Source organism: Numida meleagris, chromosome 6, assembly GCF_002078875.1.
Source record: "Numida meleagris isolate 19003 breed g44 Domestic line chromosome 6, NumMel1.0, whole genome shotgun sequence".
Lineage (NCBI taxonomy): Eukaryota > Metazoa > Chordata > Aves > Galliformes > Numididae > Numida > Numida meleagris.
Genome location: NC_034414.1, coordinates 2,168,620 through 2,191,499, shown reverse-complemented (window position 1 = coordinate 2,191,499; position 22,880 = coordinate 2,168,620). Strand labels below are relative to the sequence as shown.

Here is a 22,880-nt window from a genome sequence, read left to right as displayed (position 1 = left end):
GTGAGCAAGGAAGAGGATTCCTGTTACACTGAAGTCTCCATCTTACAAAGGGGCTTCTGTTCTTCCTCATCTGAGCTTTCTGCTCAGCACATCCCCTGATGTCTCATCTCTGAAGGGAATAATTCCCCTCTTACTCCTTTCCTCTCATTTCTTGACCCCTCAGCGCAGCCCCAGTCTTCAGCTCGAGTTGCCACGCTTTGTGTTTTCCTCCCCATGTCTGATTCACTGGAATCAGCCCCCAAGCCTTGCTGAACCTCGCGGTGGTTCCATCCAGCCCTGCACAGCCCTTTCTGAGACATCAGTCATCTCATTGCTCACTTGGGTCCTCAGCATCCCACTGGTTTAACTCTGTCACCGTGCCTGGAAAGAGGGCAAAAATAAGGGAGAATTCAAACAGATTTAGCTGCAGTGCTCCCCAGCTATTCCCAAGAAAGCAGTGATGTTTAGCAGTAAAAACAATGCAATTTCTCCCCATTGCTCTATCCCAGAGAGTTTTAAATGCAGAATAAAAACTAGAATTAAAAATCTTGTGAAACAGCAACAGTAATTGAAAAGGATAACCCATTTTTTTTTTCCAATGCCATAACATTCCTGCTGGGGTGCTATCAATCAAGCAGTCTGTTCATCTAGGTGTAGTGATCAAGGGATCCTCGTGGCATATCAGTTTTGTCAGGAAGGAATTTATGAAAGTTTGGCAGTTATAACTAACATAAGTTTGCACTTCTGTTTGCTTCACCTCTGGAATATCCCAGAGGACCGACCTTGTTCTTGCTGGAGTTATTGGGCTTGGCCACTGAGATAAATAGGAGCAAGGATCAGAAATGCCACCTTCACTGGAAAGCTGTAATATCTGCATGCACAGATGCACCCGTGTGGGAGCTCAGGGAAGCTGCTCTCTAGTTAGTGAGTCTCTGGAGCGAGATTGTTGCTGCAAGTCGTACTTCTTCTCACCACGTAATGCATTCCACAAGAGTACAAGAAGCAATGCTATCCATTTATCAACGCTCAAAAGATAGCAGTGAGATATGTGGAGATGCAACGCCAAGATGAGCACAGCCCCTTTTGTGAGGACCACGTCGGTGTGAAGGGGATATAAATCCTCAGCCGCCAACGCCATAGGGGATGAGATCAGCCCATTCCTTTTCACAGCAGCGCAGTGAAAAGGAAGCAGTGGCAGCAAACGTTGCTTCCCTGGAGCCTCTTTAGGCACAGCAACAGGCTCGGCCCACAGAATCAGAGAGGGCTTTTTTGGAGGGAGGTCCAAGCCAAAGACATTTCCCAGGGTAATGAAGTGAAACCTCACCCTTCCTGCTGCTCGGGAGGTTTAGGGTAGGAGTGCAGAAAGCCTTGGCCGTAAACAAAAGGCAGAGAGCCATTTACTGCATCTGAAGCAGCTTGAAAGTATTTTTCCAATTTCATGCCTTGAATGCCTTTTAATTTTTGTCTCTCCCTGACCTAGCTACCATTTCTTTCCATGAGGAGATAGGCCACAATCACTGCACCATTACAAAGTCATTATATGTTGCCTTGAAGGAACTGAATCATTTTGGAAATAATGTACCTTTCAGAATGAATTTTCAGGAGAAAGAGACCGAGGTCTCTCATTTCCTTCATTCCAGATAGATAGCCAGTAGCATGAACATCCCCTTCAAACAAAATCATATTGCACAAGAACCAAACCACCTTCTGATACAAAAGAAAGAAACGCTTTTTTCCCCCTTCGAATAGAGGGCACATAGAAATCTAACCACCTTCATTACCAAGGGAATTTATCGGTGAAATATTTGAGAGTTTCCTCCGAGGTTTCTCGTGGCCGTGTAGCTGGGGGGACACGACTTGGATTGGAAGCAATTACATTTGCAGAATGAAAGGCTCTCGCAGACAGCCTGAGCCCCCCGGAGCCCTTTCCTAACCTACCGCTCAGAGTTCAAGTCCGGGGTGGGGATTTATATTCGAGCAGAACACTGGCAGCTAAATCATCTTGCTGCCTTAAACTCTGCATCGGTGTTCTTCAGCCCGGCCATTGAAGAGACCTCTGAGATTTTTCTGCTGGAAACACAGAGCTCTGTAGGAACTCCCCATACCTTCTTTTTCCTGACAGCTCCTCCGATGGGCATTTTTCACACTCCCTTTGCAATCTAGGGCATGCCTCTGACATCAGAGGGGCACTTCTCAGTTTACAGTCTCCCACCGAACCGCTAGGAGGGAAGCAATGCGGCTGTGTGTGCCTGCAACTAAAGAGCTAGCGCCAGAGTCTCAAATCTCAGGCAGGGAGAGAGGGAGCAGGGACGGGCTCTGCCAGCCACTGCTTTCCATGCGGGCCCCTCTCTTTGTTCCCGTTGGCTCTGCATAGGCTCTTTCCTCATCTGACATCCTTCGCTTTGGGAGCTAGCCCACTGACGGCCAGGATTTCCCAACGTGAGACAAGTAATCTAGGAAATCACCGATAGTCTTAAAATAGTAAACGAGCAAAAAATGTGTTGGCATGTTAAGCAGAACGCGCCTTCAGGCAACCCATCTTAGCTAAAAGGAACACGCGGAGGGAGGAGGAAAAGATATTTCCTAGAAAAGCCAGTGGTCTCCCACTCTGGTTTATGCCTAGCTCTCACAGCTCTGCTAAATAGGTATTTCCTGCATCAGCCCCTCGGGCTTCTCAGCCATCTGCTCAATAAACTGCAGGGTTTAATGGCTTTGCCGACGTGCCAGCTTTCCTACTGTGACTTTTAGTATCTAATGGCCTGTAAATCCAGTCACACACTTTGGAGCATCAGTCCCGTTCACAACATACAAGCTCCTCTGCACTGTTTTTTTGGGTTTTTGTTTTTGTTTTTTTTTTTTAAGATTCCAGGTAGAGGCCTTGCTGTTGTCTGTACAATATCCCTCCTCAGGAAGGACTTTCCCAGGTAGCAAGTGACGAAGCCAGCTTTCAACCATACCCACCCCGTGCTCAGCATCCCTGGGAATGACCTTGTGACCACGTTGTTTGTTCAAAGGGCAGGTCATTGCCACCCAAACACCTAAAAGAGCTCTTGCGTGTGGCTAGGATTAATGTTTGAGCTTGCTATTACATTAGCCTGCTTGGCCATTGCTGAACTTTCTTTCTTACTTAAAAAAACCATTAACTAGTATGCTAAGCATCTCATTTGGGTTCTTTGTTTAGGGCAGGGCAGCACAAATCTCCAGTTCATTAATTAACCTCACCAGTACAAACTGAGATTACTGTATATTCCTGCTCAGGGCTTAAAGGAGGGACGATGTATTGCTTTGAATGTCCCTGGAAACACAGGGTTATACCCAGAGCAAAGATATTTCCTGGGAATAACAAAGTAATGCACAGCTTCAGCACCAAAGTAACTACCAGGTTTGATCAATTGAGAGCTTCCAAAGCAAAGTCAGACTGTATTTCCAGCCTCTGAATCATGCTAGAAATAGGGCAGGGAGACAGGACAGCAAGCAGTTCAGTGCCTGTTCTGCAAGGCATCGCATATCCCACTGCCTTCAGAGGTTCCCAGCAGCTCTCAGCTCTTCCCCGGATACATTAGTCATGCAGGATTCAGCCTTGTTCTGAAGGTCTAAGCTGAGTATTTCCTGTGATTCCCAAGACCTCTGCTGTTACAGTGGGAGAATGCCATCTCTGTTTGCCTCCTGAGGAAGCAGCAGTGCATTGCTTGGTCTGCAGAGTTGCTCAGTGGCAGTGGGCAGCCTCCTTGGCTTGAGGGTTGATGCCAGCGAGGCAGAAGCTGAGGAAAAGAAAGAGATTCTTTCACAGAACATTTTTTTTTTTTTTTTAAAAACAGATCGCCTTGGGCCATTGCCCAGATTTCTTTATGGAGTCCTCCTCGCAACAGACATAAGCGAGGAACAGGTTTTAAGAGGAAGACAAGCTGTAGTGGGGAGAGAAAACAGAGAAAACAATCTTGCGCACACCTATTCCAGCAGCAGGGATGGCTGGTTCTGTCCCTTCTGGGACTCCACTGGCATTGCTGGGGTTGAGTTGCGGACCAGTAATATGTGGAAGGCTTCAAAGAACTGCTAAGTGCTTTTCTTCCGTGTCTCAAGGCATAAGAAACTGTTCATTTTTCCTTATAAAGGGGAATTGTGAAGCACACACAATGATGTTTTCTACTTCATCCTCACTAGCTGTGGGATCACGTTTCAATAGGAATGCTTAGGCTTTCAGAGCAGCTAGCAAGATTTTGATTTTCACTTCCTTTTCATTGAAATGGGAAATGTTTGTTCATCTATCTGGAAGACACATGATTTGGTTAGCGTAACTTGGCAAGCTGTTGTATAAGAGGTAGCTGTTTACACAGTCTATAAAGGAAGAGTTAAAGAAAACTTCTTTTCCCTGTGTTTATCACAAGGTAAGAACGAAGCCATTGGCCATTAGTACTGAACAGTATATGCCTAAAATGGTCACGTTAATTCTGTGTTTCTGAAGTCATCTCAGCACAACTGCCAACATGAGTGAGACCAGAGAATACTTCTGTGGCTGCTGATGTTGCTCCATGAACCCAAAGGGGACAGCGAGAGAGATTTCCAGCTTCAGATTATCCAGCCCAGTTCTGTGGTCTGAAATACAAGACCAAGGTAGTCTATTCAAGATGTTAATTTTTTTTTACCCGTGTCCATTAGTGCTGATTTGCAGTAGCGTAAAGAAAAGCCACATTGGCTTCTTTGACTGCAAACAGGAATCCTGTGCTGACCATTCTAATTCTAGTCTCCAGTTTCAGTGAAATTTAGGAATAAAATACACAAACCGCAGAACATAAGGAGGATTTGAAATACTGTTTTAGTTTTAAAGCATCCTGTGTTTGAATTGGCCAGTAGTTCTGGCAACAGAAATATGTCACCTCTGGACATGATGTGACTCATTCAGAAGCAGGTGCCACTTGAAGGCCAAGACCTAACCACTACGAGCTTTGTGGCTGGCTGATCCCGAATTCTGGTCTGTGCTACCTTGTTCTTGTTGTACAAAAGCTGCAAGCTGAAGAAAACAGGCAAAATACTTTGCTTGTGCACGTTTGCACACCTGAAGTTGTGGATACGTGCATGGATACGTGCTAAACAGGTTTTACTTCAAAGCTGGCAGTCTAAAAGCTGGAACACAATATTAGAACCACAAGAAAACCAAGCTATTGTGGGATGAGACATCTGGAGGTCTTCTAGTCCTATCCCCTGCTAAAAGCACGCCTCTGCTTCACCATTATCTTCAGTTGCTCAAGGCTGAGCCCAGCCAAGTTCTGAAACTCTCCGGCACTGGGAGATTTCACAGCTGCTTTGGGCACCAGTTTTCAAGGGTTTGACTACTGCCATTGCGGCTGCCTGCGTCCATTGCCCCTCGCCCTTTGAGCACATCTAAGAGAAGTCTGGCAAATCTTGCCAACAAAGGCAGAGAAGGCCTAGAGTACTTTACTCACTTCTGTAGCACTAAGTTGCTCTCCACATTCCAAATCCCAGGCCAACTTCTTTCTTTGCTGCTGATGTATGTACAGAAGTCCTTCTTGCTGACTGCCTCATCTCTCACTGGCTTCAGCTCTAGCTGAACTTGGGCTTTCCTAACCCCATCCCTGCATACCCAAGTGCTGCTCATACATTTTTCTTTGGGAGCCTGTCCCTTCCCACCTCCCACATACTCCCTTTGCACGTTGAAGTTCAAGCAGGAGCTCCCTTCTGGCCTCTTACCACACCTGCATTTTCTTGGCTCTACAGGAAGTCCTTAATTATATTCTTGAGCTTTGTCAATGAAAACCAGTCAGGGCTCCTTACCCTTGCAAGACTGTTTCCTCAGGATCCTGTGTACCAGCTACCCAAACAAGCCAAGATCTGCTCTCCTGAAGCCCACTGTCTCTGGTCTGCTGCTTGCCTTCCTCACTGCTCTCATGCTCCTAAAATCCAGCATCCTCTGATCACTGATGCCTGTCTAGCCATAGTAGATGCTAGGACAGTTGTACTCCATACTTAAATGATTGCTTGTTCTCTTGATTATCAAATTTTACTCTCTCAAGAAAAGGATTTTGGCGTCTCTGGGAGTAGCTCATGGACATCTACCCAGTCAATGGCAGCAGTCAAAAGGAGAGGCTGTACTGACACAAACATGGAGAACAACACAGAAAATACTAGAATGGCATCGAGCAGATTGGCAGCAGATCCTTTGAACACAACACATGGCTTCAGCTATTTCAAGAAAAGCAGAAATAGCTGGAGTGCTAGTAAGCACAGCAAAACTTGTTAGAAGCTACAGCTAAAATCTAAGACCAGAGCGCAAGGGAATAATGCCAGCATATCCATAGGACTCTGGCAGAAACTAAACCAGAAACTAAGCCAGTACAGGGCCCCACTCCTTCACTTGAATTAACTCAAGAACAGTCTCTGCTGAGATAGCAAAATCACACAACGTGAAAGCAGAATCAACATGAGGCTGAAAATATTCCACTGCCTTCTAAAACATTTATCAAGTTTTAGGAAGTGCGATGAGTGGACAAGCAATAAAAATGGTCTTGCTTATGGAAGCTGTCTACACTAAGGCTGCCTCCATGCTAACATCTGCACTTCTAGCAGAGCCAAATGAAGATGAGGCTAATGCAAGACATCTTGAAATCATATTTCATGGCAAATTCATAGATGCTTCCAAGACTTCCATACGAATCTGAGGTCAGTGTATTCTATTTGTTTTTGAAAACAAGTTCATAGCAACTAAGAGTTCCCAAGTTTCACAGCAGTTTGCTTGGAGATTTTGAGATGTGTTGAAATCAAGCCTCTGGTGTTTGTGGAAGTCCAGGGAGAAGACCAGAAGACAATATACCATCCTTTAGAGAGGGATGCTTCTGAGGGAAGAACCCAGATGCGATCAGGCAAAGGAATCACTCAGAACAGGAGAAAAGAACGAGTTCAGAGATAAAGATGGGGATGACTTACTGAGTCTTTTGTTTCCCTGCAAGGCTGAAACAAAAAGACACATGATGGAAGCGAAAGATGATACTTTTAAATGAGAAAAAAATATGTCTTTTTGCACAAAAGATGTACTCATTTTGTGAAAGCAATGGCTGAGGGCACTGGCAAAGGCACAGCTGGCTACAAGGATAGTTAACAAAAGAAGAACCAGATCTAAATCCATGCATTAAAGACATGAACTGATACAATCAGCTGGTAATAATACCTGAAAGGGGTAAATTGCCCTTGTTCAAGGATTTATAGATCCGTTTTCTAAACTTCTACTGAATAAATTATTCCAGAAATACGGAATCAGCATAATGATTGTGAAGATGAAAAATTACCAAGGGTTGGTGCATTTCAGAGTAGCAGCTGCTTTGTGGACAAGGGCAGAGAGAACACCGCTATTTCCCTTCTATCTCATCCTATAGGTTCTGCTCCAGTATAGCCTCACATTATACTGGGACATCTTGTTTGGCGAGAGGACAATTTCATATTTGTGTCAAAGACAAAAATGGGAGGTGGCTCACCTCTCTGGGATTAGAATATCAATTTTGTTCATGCTGGAAAGCATCTCAACAGGGGAAATCCCACCTCACGTACTGGTATGTGCGCACTTCAACAAGGCTACGCCATGTTACAGATCCCTTAAAGTATTGGGGTGACAGCTTTACAAACCAAGAAACCTGGCTCGTGTTCCTGTTCTGTCGGACCAAAATGTTGTGCAATCTGGGTGCAGGAAGGGAAAGGCATAGGGCCTAATGGCGATGTCGTTAAGCTCATCCTGTCTTTTCCAGGGCAAGAGAATTGTCAGTGAGAAACGGACTGAGTGCTTCCCTGGTCCAGGCAGGATGCCAGACCTGAGTGAAGAAGAAACAGATCACTTGGTGGCTTTCCGCCGGGGGAGAAGAATGCAGATTGCTATCACCATGGATAACAAGGACAAAGTAAGTGCATTGTGAATGACCGCGTTGCAGAGTATCAGTGGCACCCAGCAGGTCTGCTGGATGAGAAGTGCCGTGCAGAGTTAAGAGCTAGCACAACAAAAAAAGTTAACAGAGCTGGGCAATATCTGCTTCTAAACCCGAGTCCCGCCGTGCCTCGCCATAACCTACTGGGTGAGCTGGCTGAACTTTGCTGATCTTTGAAACATATTTCAAATACTTCCTTGCAAATACCTTCCTCTTTACACACACAGAGGCATGTGGCATATTCCTAGTCAAGAGTTTGTTCAGATAAGTAAGAATGCCCGCAGCAAACAGGGTCAGTAAAAACTACGAAGGAAAATAACACTTAGTGTAGCTGCCAAACGTACCCAGGAACACTGGGAGACCTATGCAGCTACCTCCGCTTTCTGGGACAGCAGCCTCCCATCTGCTAGCTGCCCACATTAATCTTCAGCTTCTCCTCCTCCCCAGAATTTCCTTAGACTCTGAAAGCCCATGAGCTCCTTTCTCGTGGCTACCAAGCAGTCCTTTGAGTGCCATCATTCCCATATCGGCCACCCAAACGAGCCACTAGTGCCTTGTGAATCACATGGCTGCTGTCACTTGGTTCAGCCTAGGCATCAGGGAGACATCTAGGCATGATGATGGGCCGAGGCTGACCTGACCATTCCTGTGCTGTAGCCATCCTTGAGGCTGTCAGATGTCATTCTGTGTTGCTCGTGGCAAATCTCTCCACCTTGGTTCTTGCTGGGCTTGTTCAAATCTTATCTCTGAGGTCATCAGGGCTGGGATCGTGCTAGAAGAAAACAGCAATGCCTAAGTTTTGATTTCAGATCCTGAGCTCTGTTTTAGAAGTGTTTTTTAAAGGACAGCCCTGGAAAAGGTAATATCTCATTAACTTTTGCTACGGAACACGAAACTTCAGGCTGAGAGCCTGCATATTCTATAATCTATGTGGTTTTGGTGATAATCTGCCTGTATTAATCACAAAGTGGTTAGATTCAGAGTGGGTGAGAGCAGGCCTACAATTGTGCTGGCTTAGAGCCGTGTCTGCCAACACCTTTTTACGTGAATCTGAGGCTTTGAGACTTAGATGGACAAGGAGGGTGTGATGTCCCTAATGCCTGGCAGATTTGATTTTGGTGATTGAGCAGAGGTTGTGTTTCGCTCCTGATACCTTCAGGTCCCACTGTGCTGCCATTCATTTAGCTCATACATTTAAATTCATTCCCAGTGAATGCAATCACCTTCATATAGCAGTACAAGGAGCTCGTGTAACTGCCGTCCTGCCTTTCCTCAATTGTCTGTAGCAACAGTGATCTCCTTCACACAGCTTGGGCTAGAATGTAATCCTAATAATCCCCAGGAATGCAAACGACTCCATGCTGCAGCTCCTCAGATACCAAAGTTCATTTAAAGTCTTTCTTTTTTTTCCTTCCTTAATCCAAAGCCTGTCTCTCAGTTGGCAGAAGGTAGCAGCAAAGCCCCAGCATGTTTCCAGCAACAGTGAGCTGTGAGGGAGGCTACCAGCTGCTGACATCTGCAGGGAAAGGCATTGTGTAGAGCCACTCAGTGCCTTCATGCCTTGGCTGGACAAGAAAAGGATCTGTCAGGAGCACAGGAAAGCCACAAGGGCTTGATATAAATCTAACTATCCAACAACGGTACCGAGGAGCAGTGCATGCCCTCACTATTACTAAGAGTACAAGGAAAGATCAGTTTTCCTTGATCACCTGGTCTTCTGGCAGGACAGATATTCTGGCTCAACAACAGTCTTGGACCAGTGTCATTGGCAAGACTCATTTAGCAAGAGCATCACGCTTCCTTCTGGCACAACAAATATTGTGCCCTGCTTTCTGTTCCTGAGCTTGGCAGCATACTTCCCCTGGCCTCTCAGAAGCTCACAGACAACAGAAGGAGAGCTCGCAGCTCCCTGGAAGGCAGGGTGCTTTCAGGAATCGTGTGCTGGGACGGGGGGCAGGGGGCAAGCACAAGGGTTCACACAGCACAGTTCCCAGGGCTAGGAGATGGAGGGGTTCGTAGAGCCCATTTTAGAAAAAAAAAATGGGCTTTTGTGGAAGTATGTGTTGCTGTTTGGATTCCTCTTGTAATTTAGGAAAAGATATAGAACGTTGTGTTTGAAATTCTAGTTTGCAATACCTGTTAGCAGATGGGTGTGTTTCAGAGTCCGGCTGAGCTCAGATCTTGTCTGCAGCGATTTTCCCAGACTGATCAGGCTCTGTCCTTCCCTAGCTAGCGAAGATGCCTTTCTTCCTACTTTCTTCCATTTGCCCTTCATCAGCGTTTTCCTGGGATCAGGGGCAGAAGCAGATGGGCCGCATAGCGACAGCTCACACTGACATCTCACACACCATGCCAGCTTGGGCTTGCTGCGGCAAGCGCGATTCGGTCTGACCTGCCCTGTCACTTCAGCTGCTCCTAAGCTGCATTAAGGATTAGCGCTTTAGACAAGTGTTTCTGTTTTCTGATTGGGATAGCGCTCTAAAAAACACGATCCCAGGCAAGTGTGATCTCATGGACCGTGCCTCAGAGCAATGAGTTTCTCCACAAGGCACCGGAAGACTGCAATGCAGGGAGCAGATCAGAGTTAGTAATAAAGGTTTAATCCGTTTGGGTATTAAATAATGTCAGCCTGCAGAGCCCGCTGTGCGTCACGTGGATGTTGACTACTGCAACCCGCTTTGGCAGTGGAGGGCAAATCCCACCAGTGCTGATCACGGCATCCACAAACCTCCAGTTTCCCCCTACATAAAGGAGGCTTTAGCATTCCTTTGCCTCCCTGGCTTTGGTGGCAATAGGCACGTGAGCAACACAGAGCTGCTGCGCGCAGCATCATTACAGGAAAGCTGATTAAGAGAGCTGGTTCCTCTGCAACCCAAAGCCACCCCGGTGTCTTTCCTCCCCTGTTCTCCTTTTCAGGGCATGCATGATTTCATCGACCCATTTCCCATCTCCCTTCTGCAGACTTAAGAGTCCAGCCCTAATTAGACAGGTCTGCTGAGGACGTAGTCCAATATTTTGGATCACCCCCATTGTGCCTTGTTTGCACCTCTCTAACTTTTGCTGTATTCTTTGAATGCAAGAGGACCAGAACTGTATGTGGTATTCAGCTGTGAGCTCATTGTGAATGCACTCAGTAATGCTTCTGGCTTGTTCTCTATTCTTGTCCTAACCATTTTGCATTTTCTTTGCTTTTTTTCTTTTTCTTTTTTCCCCCTGAATAATTGAGCTAGCATTTTCAGAGAGCTAGTCACAATAACACCAAGATTTCGTTCCTGAGTGGTAATCATAGTTCACCACTGTGTGCATATATACACAAGAAGGAGCATTTTTCTCCATGTGAGTTACTTGGCATTAGTGATATTTAATTCTGCCTATAATTTTATGATGCGGGCATTCAATATCAAGAGATCTTTTTCAGCTCTGCCCTGGCAAATTACATTCTTTGCCCTGGATGATTTAGTACCATCAGCAAACTGTCATCTCTCTGTTCAGCTGCTTTTCCAGACCATTTATGAGCATGTTGAGCAGTGCACGCTCCGGTGGCACACCCCTGCTAATCTTCTACTGTGGAAAATTACATTTCCTTGCCACTTTCTGCTCTCTAGCCTCTCATTAGTTGCTAATCCACAAAAGAAACTTCACTTTCACCCCCAAATAGTTCAGCCACCGTGAGATGAGGCATCGGTGTTGTCACCTGAGGAGCTGATTGCTGGGACTGGAGCTGAGCCCCCAGTTTAAGGCTTACCTTTCAGCCACATTATCCCAGCACAGTCCTTCCTCTGGCCTTTTTCCCCTTGTGCCCAGCTGGGCCCCTGCTCATTCCAGGTTGTTTGTGCTCTCCTTCCCACACAGGCTGGGGATGCCTAGGAGAGAGGATCACATCCATCACTTCCCCTTCACATCCTGCAGCCTGGCCACTGTCAAACCCAGCCCCTGCACTTGCCCAGTGCATCCTATTGTAAGATTTGAAGGCTACCCACATTTCTTCTCTATTTTTGTACGCGCTGAAATTCATTACAAAGCAAAACGAGCAAACAAAAGCCTCCCATTCTTGCTATCCTTGGTGCATCTAGCTAGAACCACATTGCCAGTCCTATACCACATTACAGCTGCGGCTGAGGGTGTGCACAAGAGGAAACGTGAGAGAAAAATAAAAGCTGTTTTCAAGATTTTCTTTCCCAAAACCACCTCAATAGCCCCAGTTTTCCCCAAAGCTACTCCGTGCTCTGGCAGCGTTTCAGGATCATTAGTGCAGTAGAGCTGCAAGCCAGCAGCACAGGACCAGTGGAACACAACGGTTAACCAGCAAGTTGAAAATCATCTCATAAATAGACAGTCAGTATAGCTTCAGGTCTTTTAAATAGTCCTTTTTTAAAGGGTTTTCCAGGATGATGTATCAAAAATGGCTGTTTGTTATCAAGAAGCACAGAAGCTGCTTTCAGGACTCCAGCAGGTGAGCCTGACCCTGTGCTTGCTCACCAACCCTGCTGCAGGAGAAATGCTTCTACACTGCAGATGAGAGGCAGGGACAGGCAGGAAAGGGGAGAAGAGAAGTCTCCAGCTCCCTGTGGACATGGCAGTTAGTAGGCATATTTCTCAAAAGAGCTGGGGAAAAAAAAAAAAAAACCAAAAAAAACCATCCTCATGTGCTGAGCTAGGTTCAAAAATCCTGCCCAGCGAGGGACCCCTGCACCATCCTGGGGTGGAGGAATTCAGAAATGCTTGCATAAATCTTAGAAGAAATAAATGCAATCCTCTCTGTCTGCTTCAGGCTTCCGTTCCCTCGTCACATCTCCTCCCCTGCTGGGCAGGAACAGTTAAACGAGGAGTTGATAATGCCATTGTCATATTTCATCATTTTGGGGGCGGAGAGGAGGAAGGAGGAGAAAAACATGTTTTGTTTCCCCGTGCCCTGGGTGTGTCAGAACAGGCGAACAGTGGCTTTGGGGGCAGCACGGAGGGAATGCAAAAATCTGCTCCTGAGCCAGTGCAAAAGCCAAGCTAAGAGTGATTTCTGACCAGCATGGTTCAGACCTGCTGTAACGATAGAAGAGAACCAGATTTTTTTTTTTTTGGTTCTGTTTTCCGCAGCGTCCTTTGAGAAGCAAAAATAGAAACCAGCTAAGGACGGAGGCAGCCCGGCTTTGAGCGGAGGGAGGTATAAAAGGATGGAGAGCTGCACGCTGTCCCTGGAACAGAACGATTCATGGTGCCCAAAACGGGACGGCCTCCAGCTTGGCCAGCAGCTGCGCCTTCCTGCTTCTCACGAGTCGCAGCGCCGTCCCTCTGCCCATTTTCCAGCTCGTTTCCTGGGCGCAGGCTCGCTCTTCATTTCTCCTTGGCAGAGACAGAGCTGAAGTCAAACTGCGCTGGGCTGCAGACAGGCAGGAGCACGCTGCTCCCCCACGGCCCACGCAAACCCTGGCTCAGCGCTCGGGCTGTGCGGATGCTCCGGCTTTCCGCTTCCCGTCTTTGGGGACACAATCAGGCATTGTAAAAGCTCCAGACCAAATGGCTTTCTGCGTGAGCTTGCACGAGAAATATGCAGGCGCAGATGAAACAACAAGCACACCCATGCAGGTCCCTGCCTCAGTTTCTCAATGAGCTGTCTTTGGGCATTTCCAAGGGAATGAGCGCTCCTTCTCTCCCAGCTCTCCCTCCCAGTCCTCCTGTTTTCTCCAGGGACAGAGGGGCTCCAGCTTTCTAAAACGGCTCATTTCTTTTACAGCTGCTTCATGGGCTAAGCATCCATCTGCACCTTGCTCCCCAGCCAGCCTCCTCAAATAAGCAAAGTTTCCAGCTTTCTTCTGTCTTAATCTCTCTATAAATGCACTGGCTATAAGGTCACACTTCTCACTTGCACAACCCCCAAAAAAGGCTGCCTGCTGCTGTCCACAGTTAATCCATATTCCAGCTCCTTCCCTGCATGACCCCACAGTGTACGTGTGAACCACAGAATCCTATCACAGAATCATAGAACGGTCTGGGTTGAAAAGGACCTCAAAGATCATTGAGTTTAACCTCCCTGCTGAGTGCAGGGTCGCCCACCACTAGACCAGGCTGCCCAGAGCCACGTCCAGCCTTGAATGGCAGAGTGAGTTGCCTTAGGAGGCTGCATAGAGACGTGGAGATCCAAGTCTCCAGCATTCAACCCTATCATGCCCCATGCTAAAGCTAGGGGTGCTAAATAATAGGAATAAAAGTCTGTTTCCAGCCTGGGTTGGCCCTCACAGCACTGACACTTTCTCGAATGGCTGACCTGGCAGTTCGTGCTGTGATTTCCCTCTTTGTTTTTCAGTTTTGCCTGGCTGCGCAAAACAGCAGTGCGATAATCTCAGCCCCACACGTAGCCCAGCCCCACAGAGATCAGAAGGGAGGGGAATGTGAGGATGCCTCAACCCTTTTGCTGGGCAAAAGGCTGAGTGAGCTAGCAGCCCCAGGGCTGCCATGTACAGTTACAAAATAGGAGGGAGGCTGCTGTGACAAACAGCGTGGCACTTGGCAGCTGCCTTGCTGCAATATCTGTACTGCTGCAGCATCTGGATGGGAGCAGAAGCCTCTCTCGGGGAGGTGCAGGTCAAGCAGCCCTCCCAGTGGCACCCCAGCTATTGTTTAAGCAGGGCAGAAGGCCATTCGTAGAAAATCTTTCTTATGCTCTGTAGACTCTGTTTTTCTAAGACCCACGATGATCCCACCCTACCCTTGACCATGGCTGCACCCATGGCAGTGTTACCAGATCCAAATCTACACGGGTACCTAAAAGTTGGTCTGCTTTAGAAAAGCTAGGACCATATAGGCTACATCTCTCCCTCTGGCTTGGGAGAATGAGGGACCTGTAGGAATTCATCCCATCTTCTTGCATTCCTTACTTCCCACCTTCTTTTTTTTTTTTTTTCTTTTTCATTTTAGCTTGAGTCATGGTCCCAGAAACCAACCTCTTCTCTTTTTTCTGATCTTTCTAGGGCAGCTCTTGCATGTCACAATGAGCAGAGGGTTTGCAAATGCAGCCCCATCCAGGAGCCCTTGCCTTATCCTGAAGTAATTCCTGTGTCTGTGCCCTTGCAGGCAGAGGAGAGGAGAGCAGTGGAGAAGAGGAGATCAGACAGTGAGAGAGGACCTGAAAGTGAGCATGGCCGTAAGGTGAGTGCTGCCCAAGGTCCTTTGAGGGACTTGTCTTGGAAAAGGGAACCAGCAGAATACGCCTCCCTGTCAGTAAATTACCTCGGTATTAAAACTAATAGCAGTATGCTCCGATGTAGTCCCCACTGTTCATACATCTCCTCCTCCAAAGCTTTGCTGAACAGCTAACACACCTGAAGCAAAGCAAGGCTGGAGAGCCAGCCCCAGCAGCAGGGACTTGCTCACCACATCTTGTCATAGCTACTTACATCCCTAGCACAGAAGGGGGAATATAGGGAAGCACACTTACCCATGTGCAAAAGCACAGTCCTAGTCATTTCCTCTCCCTGGGGCTTGAAAGTCTCAGACCTCATTAGCTGCAGAACCTCACTTGAACAGAAGCTGAGTAGGATGGAGGTAAATTAAAGCATAGGCCTTCCTACCGGCTGTTTAATGCAAACCTGGAGGACATGCTGACTCCCCTGAGCCTGCAGATGTTCTTAATTAATGGAGCACAAATTGAATAGACCCACCTCAACAGGATTCATTAAGAGAACACAGATGGGCTCTTAGCTGTTAGTCCCAGCTGAGCCCCCTATAGCAGAACAGGGCAGCACAATGGCTTTACAGTCCAGCTAAGCGCAGCTGTGCCCCAAACAAGGCAAGCCGCTTGGTCAGGGACCATCTCCCACTTCTTGGCAGGACCCACAGATCCCACTGTGTCCACCCATGGGAGAGAATGGGCATCAGCCTCAGGTTTTGGCTTCCTCTTTGCTAACGGTCAAGGGAATGACTCAGGGCACGTCCCTTATCCCCTGACTTTGGAGTCTGAACCCTGCTCTCACCAGCTGTGTGCTGTTCAGCTCTTGCATGCCTCTCATCTATGGACACATCCACTGTGGCAGAACCCACTGTGCTTTTCTGGCTCTGGAGCTCCAGCGCATCTCTGGGCCTTGTGTCTAAACCAAAGGACTGGTGGTTGCCCTTGCTTTGCTCTGCCTTTCTGCAGACCCCATCTCTCCATTCTCAGGGAGGCAGTCTCGGGTCCCCCAGCTCCCACCAGCTAAGGAACGGAGGAGCAATTACTGCCACCTCAACTCCGACCCACGCAGGTAGATCTCCTTGGCAACAGGGCTTTCAGTCACTCTTCCCTGCTGCTCTGCTTTTATCAGAGGTACAACACCGAGGAGTTAATTCCCATGTGGAGAAGGGCACGTATATGAAGTGATGAATTATCCACTGGCAATTAACACCCCAGGACTCAGCACTAAGCTATTTGCTACGCAGCGTTGCTTGACAACACACTGTGGCCAGTTGGCTCCTCTTCCTACCACATCCATTAACTTGGTGGCTGGATTACCCACTTCTCCCTCTTCACACATTTTGCTGGAGTTTCTAGGTTCTGAGTATCTAAAAATAAAACTTAGGTCTTGTGTGGCTGCTCCCCGGATCAGGATACTTACTGCAGGAATCCAAGAAACATTGCTGTTCAGTTTAGGGCAATAGCAGTGAAGCCCCATCTCATCAAGGCCACAGGAATGTGTCCAGATGACAAAATGCAGGGGTTGCTCACTCTGATTTGACCATGGATTTACAGTGTGGGTCCGAGCAAGCTGTATAACTTCTTTCTGCCTCAGTTCCTTTCTCTGTAAAGTCAATTAAATGTTACCAACCGTGGGACCAGCATATTGAGGCTATAGTTAAAGTAGAGTCCTTCTGTGTGCATGTTGCTTTACAGAGGTGGCACCTTGCTCCAAACAGTTCTCAAATATTACTGAGCATTAGGGCAAGAGGTAATGGCCTTAAGTTGTGCCAGTGGACGTTCAAGTTGGATGTTAGGAAAAATTTCTTCCTAGAAAGAGCGGGAACACATTGGAACAGGCTGCCTGGGGGGTGGTGGAGTCACTCACTGTCTCTGGAGGCGATCAGGAAAAGGGTAGAGGAGGCACTTAGGGACAGGGTTTAGTGGGCATGGTTGGGATGGGTTGGTGGTTGAACTCAATGATCTTAGAGGTCTTTTGCAACCTTAACGATTCTACCATTCTATGATCTCTGGTGGTGACAGAGCAAATGGAACGCATACGTTTCCGACAATGTATTAACAGGAAGCTCTTCTGCCTCCCTAGGAGGGTGGGAAGTCAGTCCAGAAGTGCCCTGGAGACCTGAGTTTCCCCATGAGCGGACGGGAACGCTCGGAGTACATCCGCTGGAAGAGGGAGCGAGATCAGATTGACCTTGAGCGACTGGCACGGCACAAGAATGCAAAGGGCGAGTGGAGGCGGGCTTGGGATGTGGAGAAGTCGGAGCACATGTAGGTCCTCCGGTGTCCTTAGGTGGTTTGTCTGCAACAGGCTGTGTAAAGCCAGTGATGAGATCTTGCACTGATGTTCATTGCTTATGGAATCCCATGCTGCCATCTGCCTCTCCCTGATGAAATTTTTGCATCTCTTCCTCCAACCTAAGCCGTTCCGTGATTCTTCTGGTCATATCTGTCAGTGGGACCAGATACCGGAGCAGTTCTCATCTTTTCTTTCTGATATGAAGTCTCCTACCCCGATAGGAGATATTTTGTGCTGACAGAGATTGCTTGCCTTTGGCCCTACCGGAACAAGGATTGAGGGAGGGAGGGAAGCATGAATCCCTGCTCAGTCTATACCTGGAGAGTCCGCTCCATTCCCACCAGGACAGATCTGATGGCAGGAGGGTGCAGGTGCTCTTCTTGAAACAAGAACGGACAAACTTTTGTTGCTAGTGCACAGGTTTTCTCAAAGCCCTGATTGTTTCTCCTTTTCAATCACAAGATGAGAAAATAGACTTATATCCTCCTTGGGAGGAGTGATTACTTCAAAGACCACCTGCATGGTACAGGAGAAATGCTGGGTAGCGTGGGAGAGCTCTCAATGGGCTCTGACATTTCCCCATTTTAAATGCTTTTCATTTAACTGTGCTTTTCCAGCTGAGCTACACTGGCTAGAAAGCTTTGGAGGATGACCAGCACCTGCAGCAGGATAGGGCTTGGATAGGGTTTGGAGTTAGGGGACATTACATTAGGCATGCTGCTAAAAGACACGGGGCAGAAGGATAGGACAATCTTTTGGTTGGAGAATAGGACTGAATACGTAGATTTCCAGTGAGATGCCAGTATCAGAGGTCGACTTCAGTGGGTCCTGAATATTGCTGGCACGACAGCTCTGAGTCCTGTTGTTCTCCCATATATCCATTTTTAAGAGAAAAGCCATAATACTCAACAAGCAGGATTAGAATCCAACCAAATCTAATCCCTAGGTCTGATCTGAGATGACAAGTCCTGAAGCTGCTTCAGACTGTGGTTAGCAGCTTGGGAATCATAGAATCATAGAATTGCATTTGGGCTTTGTACAGGTACGCTACAGGCATCTCATAGATCACATGGGTGTTCATAGAATTGAATACATAGGTATACGGGTACAGATGTAAACGTTTTAGAGGTTCTCCTTTGGGGTAGAATTGCCTCACAGCCTCATCTCTCCTGGTTAGTGCATGCAGTTTCAGCTTCTGCTGACAAACCTGCACGTATTTGCCAGCGGGCAGGTGCAGAAGGGCTGGAGCCTGTGTCACCTTGAGGTCTCCTGCCCACACTTTTGCACGCTGGAAGAGAATGATCAGGTCTGACAATGCCTGTTTTTAACCTGCAGGTTTGAAGAGGACTTTGTTAAGGATGGGGAGCCAGCCTTGGATAATCCCAGCAATAAGAAAGGTTGGCAAGGGACACCTAGATTCTGTCCTGACGCTAATGAATGCTGATCGTGTGAATCCCAGTGCCACAGCTGTAATGGCTGTCAGTTGTGAAACTCTGCTTTCCTGGGCTAATGCCTCTGAGCGCAGTGTTGGGGTCTCAGCCCTCTCTGCTTTGCAGAGTGCTCAGGGGATGGGATCTGAGTGCTTCTTACCTTCCCAGGGAGAGCAGTGGCATGGTTTCTGTAACCTTTTACAACACAGCGCGGAGGCCCACCACTGCCTCCTTTCCCAAACAGTGGTTTGAGAGGCAATCCTATTCCAGAGCACTTCATCTCTGATTCCTGTGGCACATGCTGGCTTCTTTACTAGCATAAGTCCATCATGGCTCCTGTTTCTCAGGAGATGGACTGGCAGAACAAAGCTTTCCCTTGCATTACCCTATTTGAATGCCAAGCTCTCTGCTACCTGTCCATTACAGGCTATCGCTCACTTTGTGCACGCTTTTCTTTGTCCTCATAGGGGGAAGAAACGCAAGGAAATTCCAGCACAGGTCCTTTCCTCCCAACGGGAGAGGTGAGTAAACCACACGACTCGGTTGTGTCACCCTACTAAATGTCAGCACCTTTGATGTGCCCCCATGGAAAGAGTTCTCTCCAGGCACTGTCACAGATGTGTGACATGTGCGTGCTGGGGATAACACCATGCAGCTACTTTCCTAGCCTTGTGATGAGAACTGTGCACCGTGGCAAGGATGAACAAGAACGGTCTCCCACGAACAGCGCAAGGCAGACTGTATCCACGGGATAAGGTCTACGTTTATTATTGGAATTTGGAATAGGAAATGCAGAAGAAACACCCCCTAAATTCTCCTTTCGTACTCATAGCTTTAGAAAACGTATGTACAGCATGCATGCAGCTTCAGAGGCTTCCCCATCCAAGGGTTCTTTCCAGTGATGCGAGGATGTTGGCCCTGCCAGTGGTCCATCAGCCAGTTCTGCCCACTTTTGCATGGCCTTTACGACCTGTCTCCTAGGTGGAGGACAGCACAGCGTGAATGTGAGCGATCCTGGTCCCAAAGCAACGAGCAGCCGAGCCAAAGGAAAGGACAGACTGACCGGCAGAGCCAGAAGGTAAAGAGGCTGGCAGCAGTGCCACCATCCAGTGCCTGTGGTGTCCATTTCCAGGTCTGATCCCTTGCCTGATTCTGAAGAAGGACAGAGATACTGGGTAGTGGCAGCTCCTCAGTTGAATCTACATTAGCATGGACCATGTCTGGCAGGACTACACTTAGTAGGGGGTTTGTGGCATCTGTGGGTTGCATCTTCACAGTACTGACCCACTGCATCAACTCTCTGCAGAGCAGCCAGCAGAGGCTAGGGTTACCCTGGGACCAGATTTGGGCACTGGCATGTGCCCCAGGAGGCTTTTGAACTCACTATCTGATTTCCAGGCACCATGGATACGGGGGAGCTGCCTCCAGAGATAGTTTCCAGCTGAACCAGTAGTAATTAGGGTTGATAATGTGCTCGAGAAATGACCTGTTCCTGCCAGCTGTGGGCAGCACACAGCAACGTAGTAATTTTCACTGAAGCAATTTCAGAATCTCTGCAGAAGTAAGTGCATTTTTCAGGTTCGCCCACATACTCCCATGCGTCCCTTCCCCTGCTGCTCTCTGTAATTAAATTCCAGTACAATCTTCAGGTTCCTGGAGCCACACTATCTAATGGTTTAATAATAGGGATCGTCTTCACAGCACTGCCGTGCCCTTTAGCAGGCAACAAAAGGACGAACTGCTGATTACATACCCCAAGCTTTGTCCAGAACACAAAACCATTCCAGTAGCTTTTCCTGTTAGTGTTCTTCAGCCGTTCAGGTCAGTTATGGCCACACAGTTAAACAGGTGCATAAACAGGTATGTGTTTTATAGGTGTAAAACACAGCGTTACACAAAAGAAATCAGCTGGCTGGAGGTCATCTGCTATCTGCTGTTATTTGGCTGAAATTAGAAGTGCCAGGCAGGGTCTGTGCATGCAGGATTCTGCTGTCAGGGTAGTACATAGGTAGCTCCAAAAGTAATGTCTCCTGTTTATTTCCATGGAAAATAAAACAGACACAAAGAGCACAGTAACACTATTTGATAGAGCAAATTCTCAGCTACGAAACACTGTTCTTCAGCATAGTCACCCCCATTAGCTATGCATTTTCACCAGTGATGAACAAGAACCTGCATGCTGCTCTTGTAACAATCTGCAGCAGTGGGGGTGATCCGCTATTTCACAGCTGCTATGACAGCATAGTTGCTAGGAAAGTGTTGCCCACGCAGTCCATCTTTCATTGGCCTGAACAGATGGATGTCAGAAGCTGCCAAATCCGGACTGTATGGTAGACGTGCTGCTTTGATTCTGGCTCATAGTGGTGACACCGTGTCTCATCACTAGTAATGATGTGATCCAGGAAACTGTCACCTTCAGCCTCATACTGGTTCAAGAGGTCCCAACCAACTGGCCTACGGTGTTCGTTCTGTTCCTGTGTGAGCTCTCATGGGACCCACCTGGTGCAAACTTTGCAATATTACTACATCACCGTCTTCATTTCCAACGCATTGAAAACAATATGCAGCTCCTACACATTCCCTGGTTGTAATCTGGTTCAACTTCTACTGCTAATACCACCAACATCAGCTTCCCACATCATGGGCAAACATAATAAAAGAGGAGGCATTACTTTCAGATCAGCCCTCATGCTTTTACAGCGTAAAGATGGGTTATCTTCTGCCTTCCTAAGGCCTGTTAGACTTTTCAAAAATTCCTTTAATTCTGATAAAATGATGAAAAGTAGTATCACCAACACGCAAATAATGAGATTAGTTTTGTTTGCAAGTTATGTTCAGCTTCTCTCCGTTCTTCAGCTCCATTCTCAGTAGCATTTGGTCTGGGGAGAAAAGCTGGTGAGCTGTTTTCAAAGCTCCCTTTGCCCCAGCCATGGACTGCAGCACTAGGGAATTACAGCAGTTCCCACAGGACGTGCAAGATGGGCATGCCAGTAGATTTACCCTGTTGTTACTTTCTGTGAATACCCTACAATGCTTTCAAGACCGTGAAAGATGCGCTGACTTCACACAGTTCTGCCCTGGCTGAGCATGCCAACCCATTAGGGCCCAAACAAACTCCCTGACCCCAACAACTGCTCTCAGGATCAAGTGTGGTTCTGAGGCTTGCTGCTGAAATTTGGTTATTTGGGACAAATGCTTAAGAATTACTTCAGCTGCTGTGAACATAACTGGATCAGTTGTTATCTGCTGTCCCGGCGTGCTCCAAGCTAATCAGAGCACACTATTTCCTGAGACACTTTTTGTCTGGACTTTGATCCATCTGTTCCTTCAAAATAAATGCACCTCTAGTGCTCTGCTTTCTCCAAGCTTCACAGGACAACTCGTTGCTGCAGAGTAGGTCATGTCTCATTGTGGGAGACACGCTCAGCATTCCCAAGGGCTGGAAGAAATTGCACAGAACAAGGACATTGTGATTTCCCTGCCAGTATTTGCTGGGAATGTGAGTTGCACCCATTGCAAAGATCACGCTGCTGCTTGTATAAGGAAAGAGCTCAGAAAATGTGGTGGTGTTTGAAGAATATGGTGATAAGATAAGCCTCATGCGTTCCCAGTGTTTAATCTTAAAGTTTAATCCTAACATAAGTCATTGTGTTCTGCTCTGTGGACATTCAGTTGTACAGTTTGATGCATACAGCTGGTTCAGCGTGCACTGGGAGTACATTAAATGAAAGAGCAGCGTTGATTTGGAGTGGCTTCTTGGAATGGGCAAAGAGTTTCTTGCTTCTCTTTCATAGGCAGAGCAGATAGATGCATCACGTAACGATCTGCTCCCTCCTTGCAGGACTAGGCCACACTCAGGTGCTGCCCCCAGTTCCATCTCAGCCCCAGTCAGACCCTGGGGAAAGTCAGACCCCTGTCTTCATCTCCTTTCCTCTTCTTCAGTAAAGGTTGACTTACACCCCAAAGCATTCCCGTGTCAGGCAGACTGGTTCGCAGGCTCTCAAGGTGTTTCTTTCTCCTTTTGTGCTGCATTCTGAACGCCACGCTCAGAAGGAATGCCTTGGCTAGCTGTCTTAGGGCAGGAATTC

General features: G+C 47.5%; 1 protein-coding gene and 1 long non-coding RNA gene across 11 annotated transcripts in view; one reads left to right on the top strand and one right to left on the bottom strand.

Moving 5' to 3' along the window:
• Nucleotides 1–22,880, top strand: part of C6H15orf52 (chromosome 6 C15orf52 homolog) — a 41,627-nt gene that overhangs the window by 6,737 nt on the left and 12,010 nt on the right. For 5 of the 6 annotated variants that reach the window (XM_021402337.1, XM_021402339.1, XM_021402334.1 and 2 more), the window contains 6 exons: nucleotides 7,731–7,880; nucleotides 14,970–15,044; nucleotides 17,150–17,334; nucleotides 18,698–18,759; nucleotides 19,260–19,313; nucleotides 19,774–19,870. In XM_021402337.1, the coding sequence (XP_021258012.1) occupies nucleotides 7,731–7,880; nucleotides 14,970–15,044; nucleotides 17,150–17,334; nucleotides 18,698–18,759; nucleotides 19,260–19,313; nucleotides 19,774–19,870 (623 nt within the window). The remainder of the gene's footprint in view (nucleotides 1–7,730; nucleotides 7,881–14,969; nucleotides 15,045–17,149; nucleotides 17,335–18,697; nucleotides 18,760–19,259; nucleotides 19,314–19,773; nucleotides 19,871–22,880) is intronic. The other variant, XM_021402340.1, reaches the window with a different exon arrangement.
• Nucleotides 19–17,121, bottom strand: LOC110401345. Of its 5 annotated transcripts, XR_002440343.1 has the most exons (5): nucleotides 15,334–17,121; nucleotides 11,650–11,767; nucleotides 8,541–8,676; nucleotides 3,928–4,572; nucleotides 374–3,740 (listed from the first exon to the last, which is right to left on the bottom strand). It is a non-coding gene; the product is annotated as an uncharacterized LOC110401345 (long non-coding RNA). The 5 variants fall into 5 exon arrangements; XR_002440345.1 differs by lacking the exons at nucleotides 374–3,740; nucleotides 3,928–4,572 and adding an exon at nucleotides 19–360 and having other exon boundaries at nucleotides 15,334–16,163; XR_002440344.1 differs by lacking the exon at nucleotides 3,928–4,572 and having other exon boundaries at nucleotides 15,334–16,162.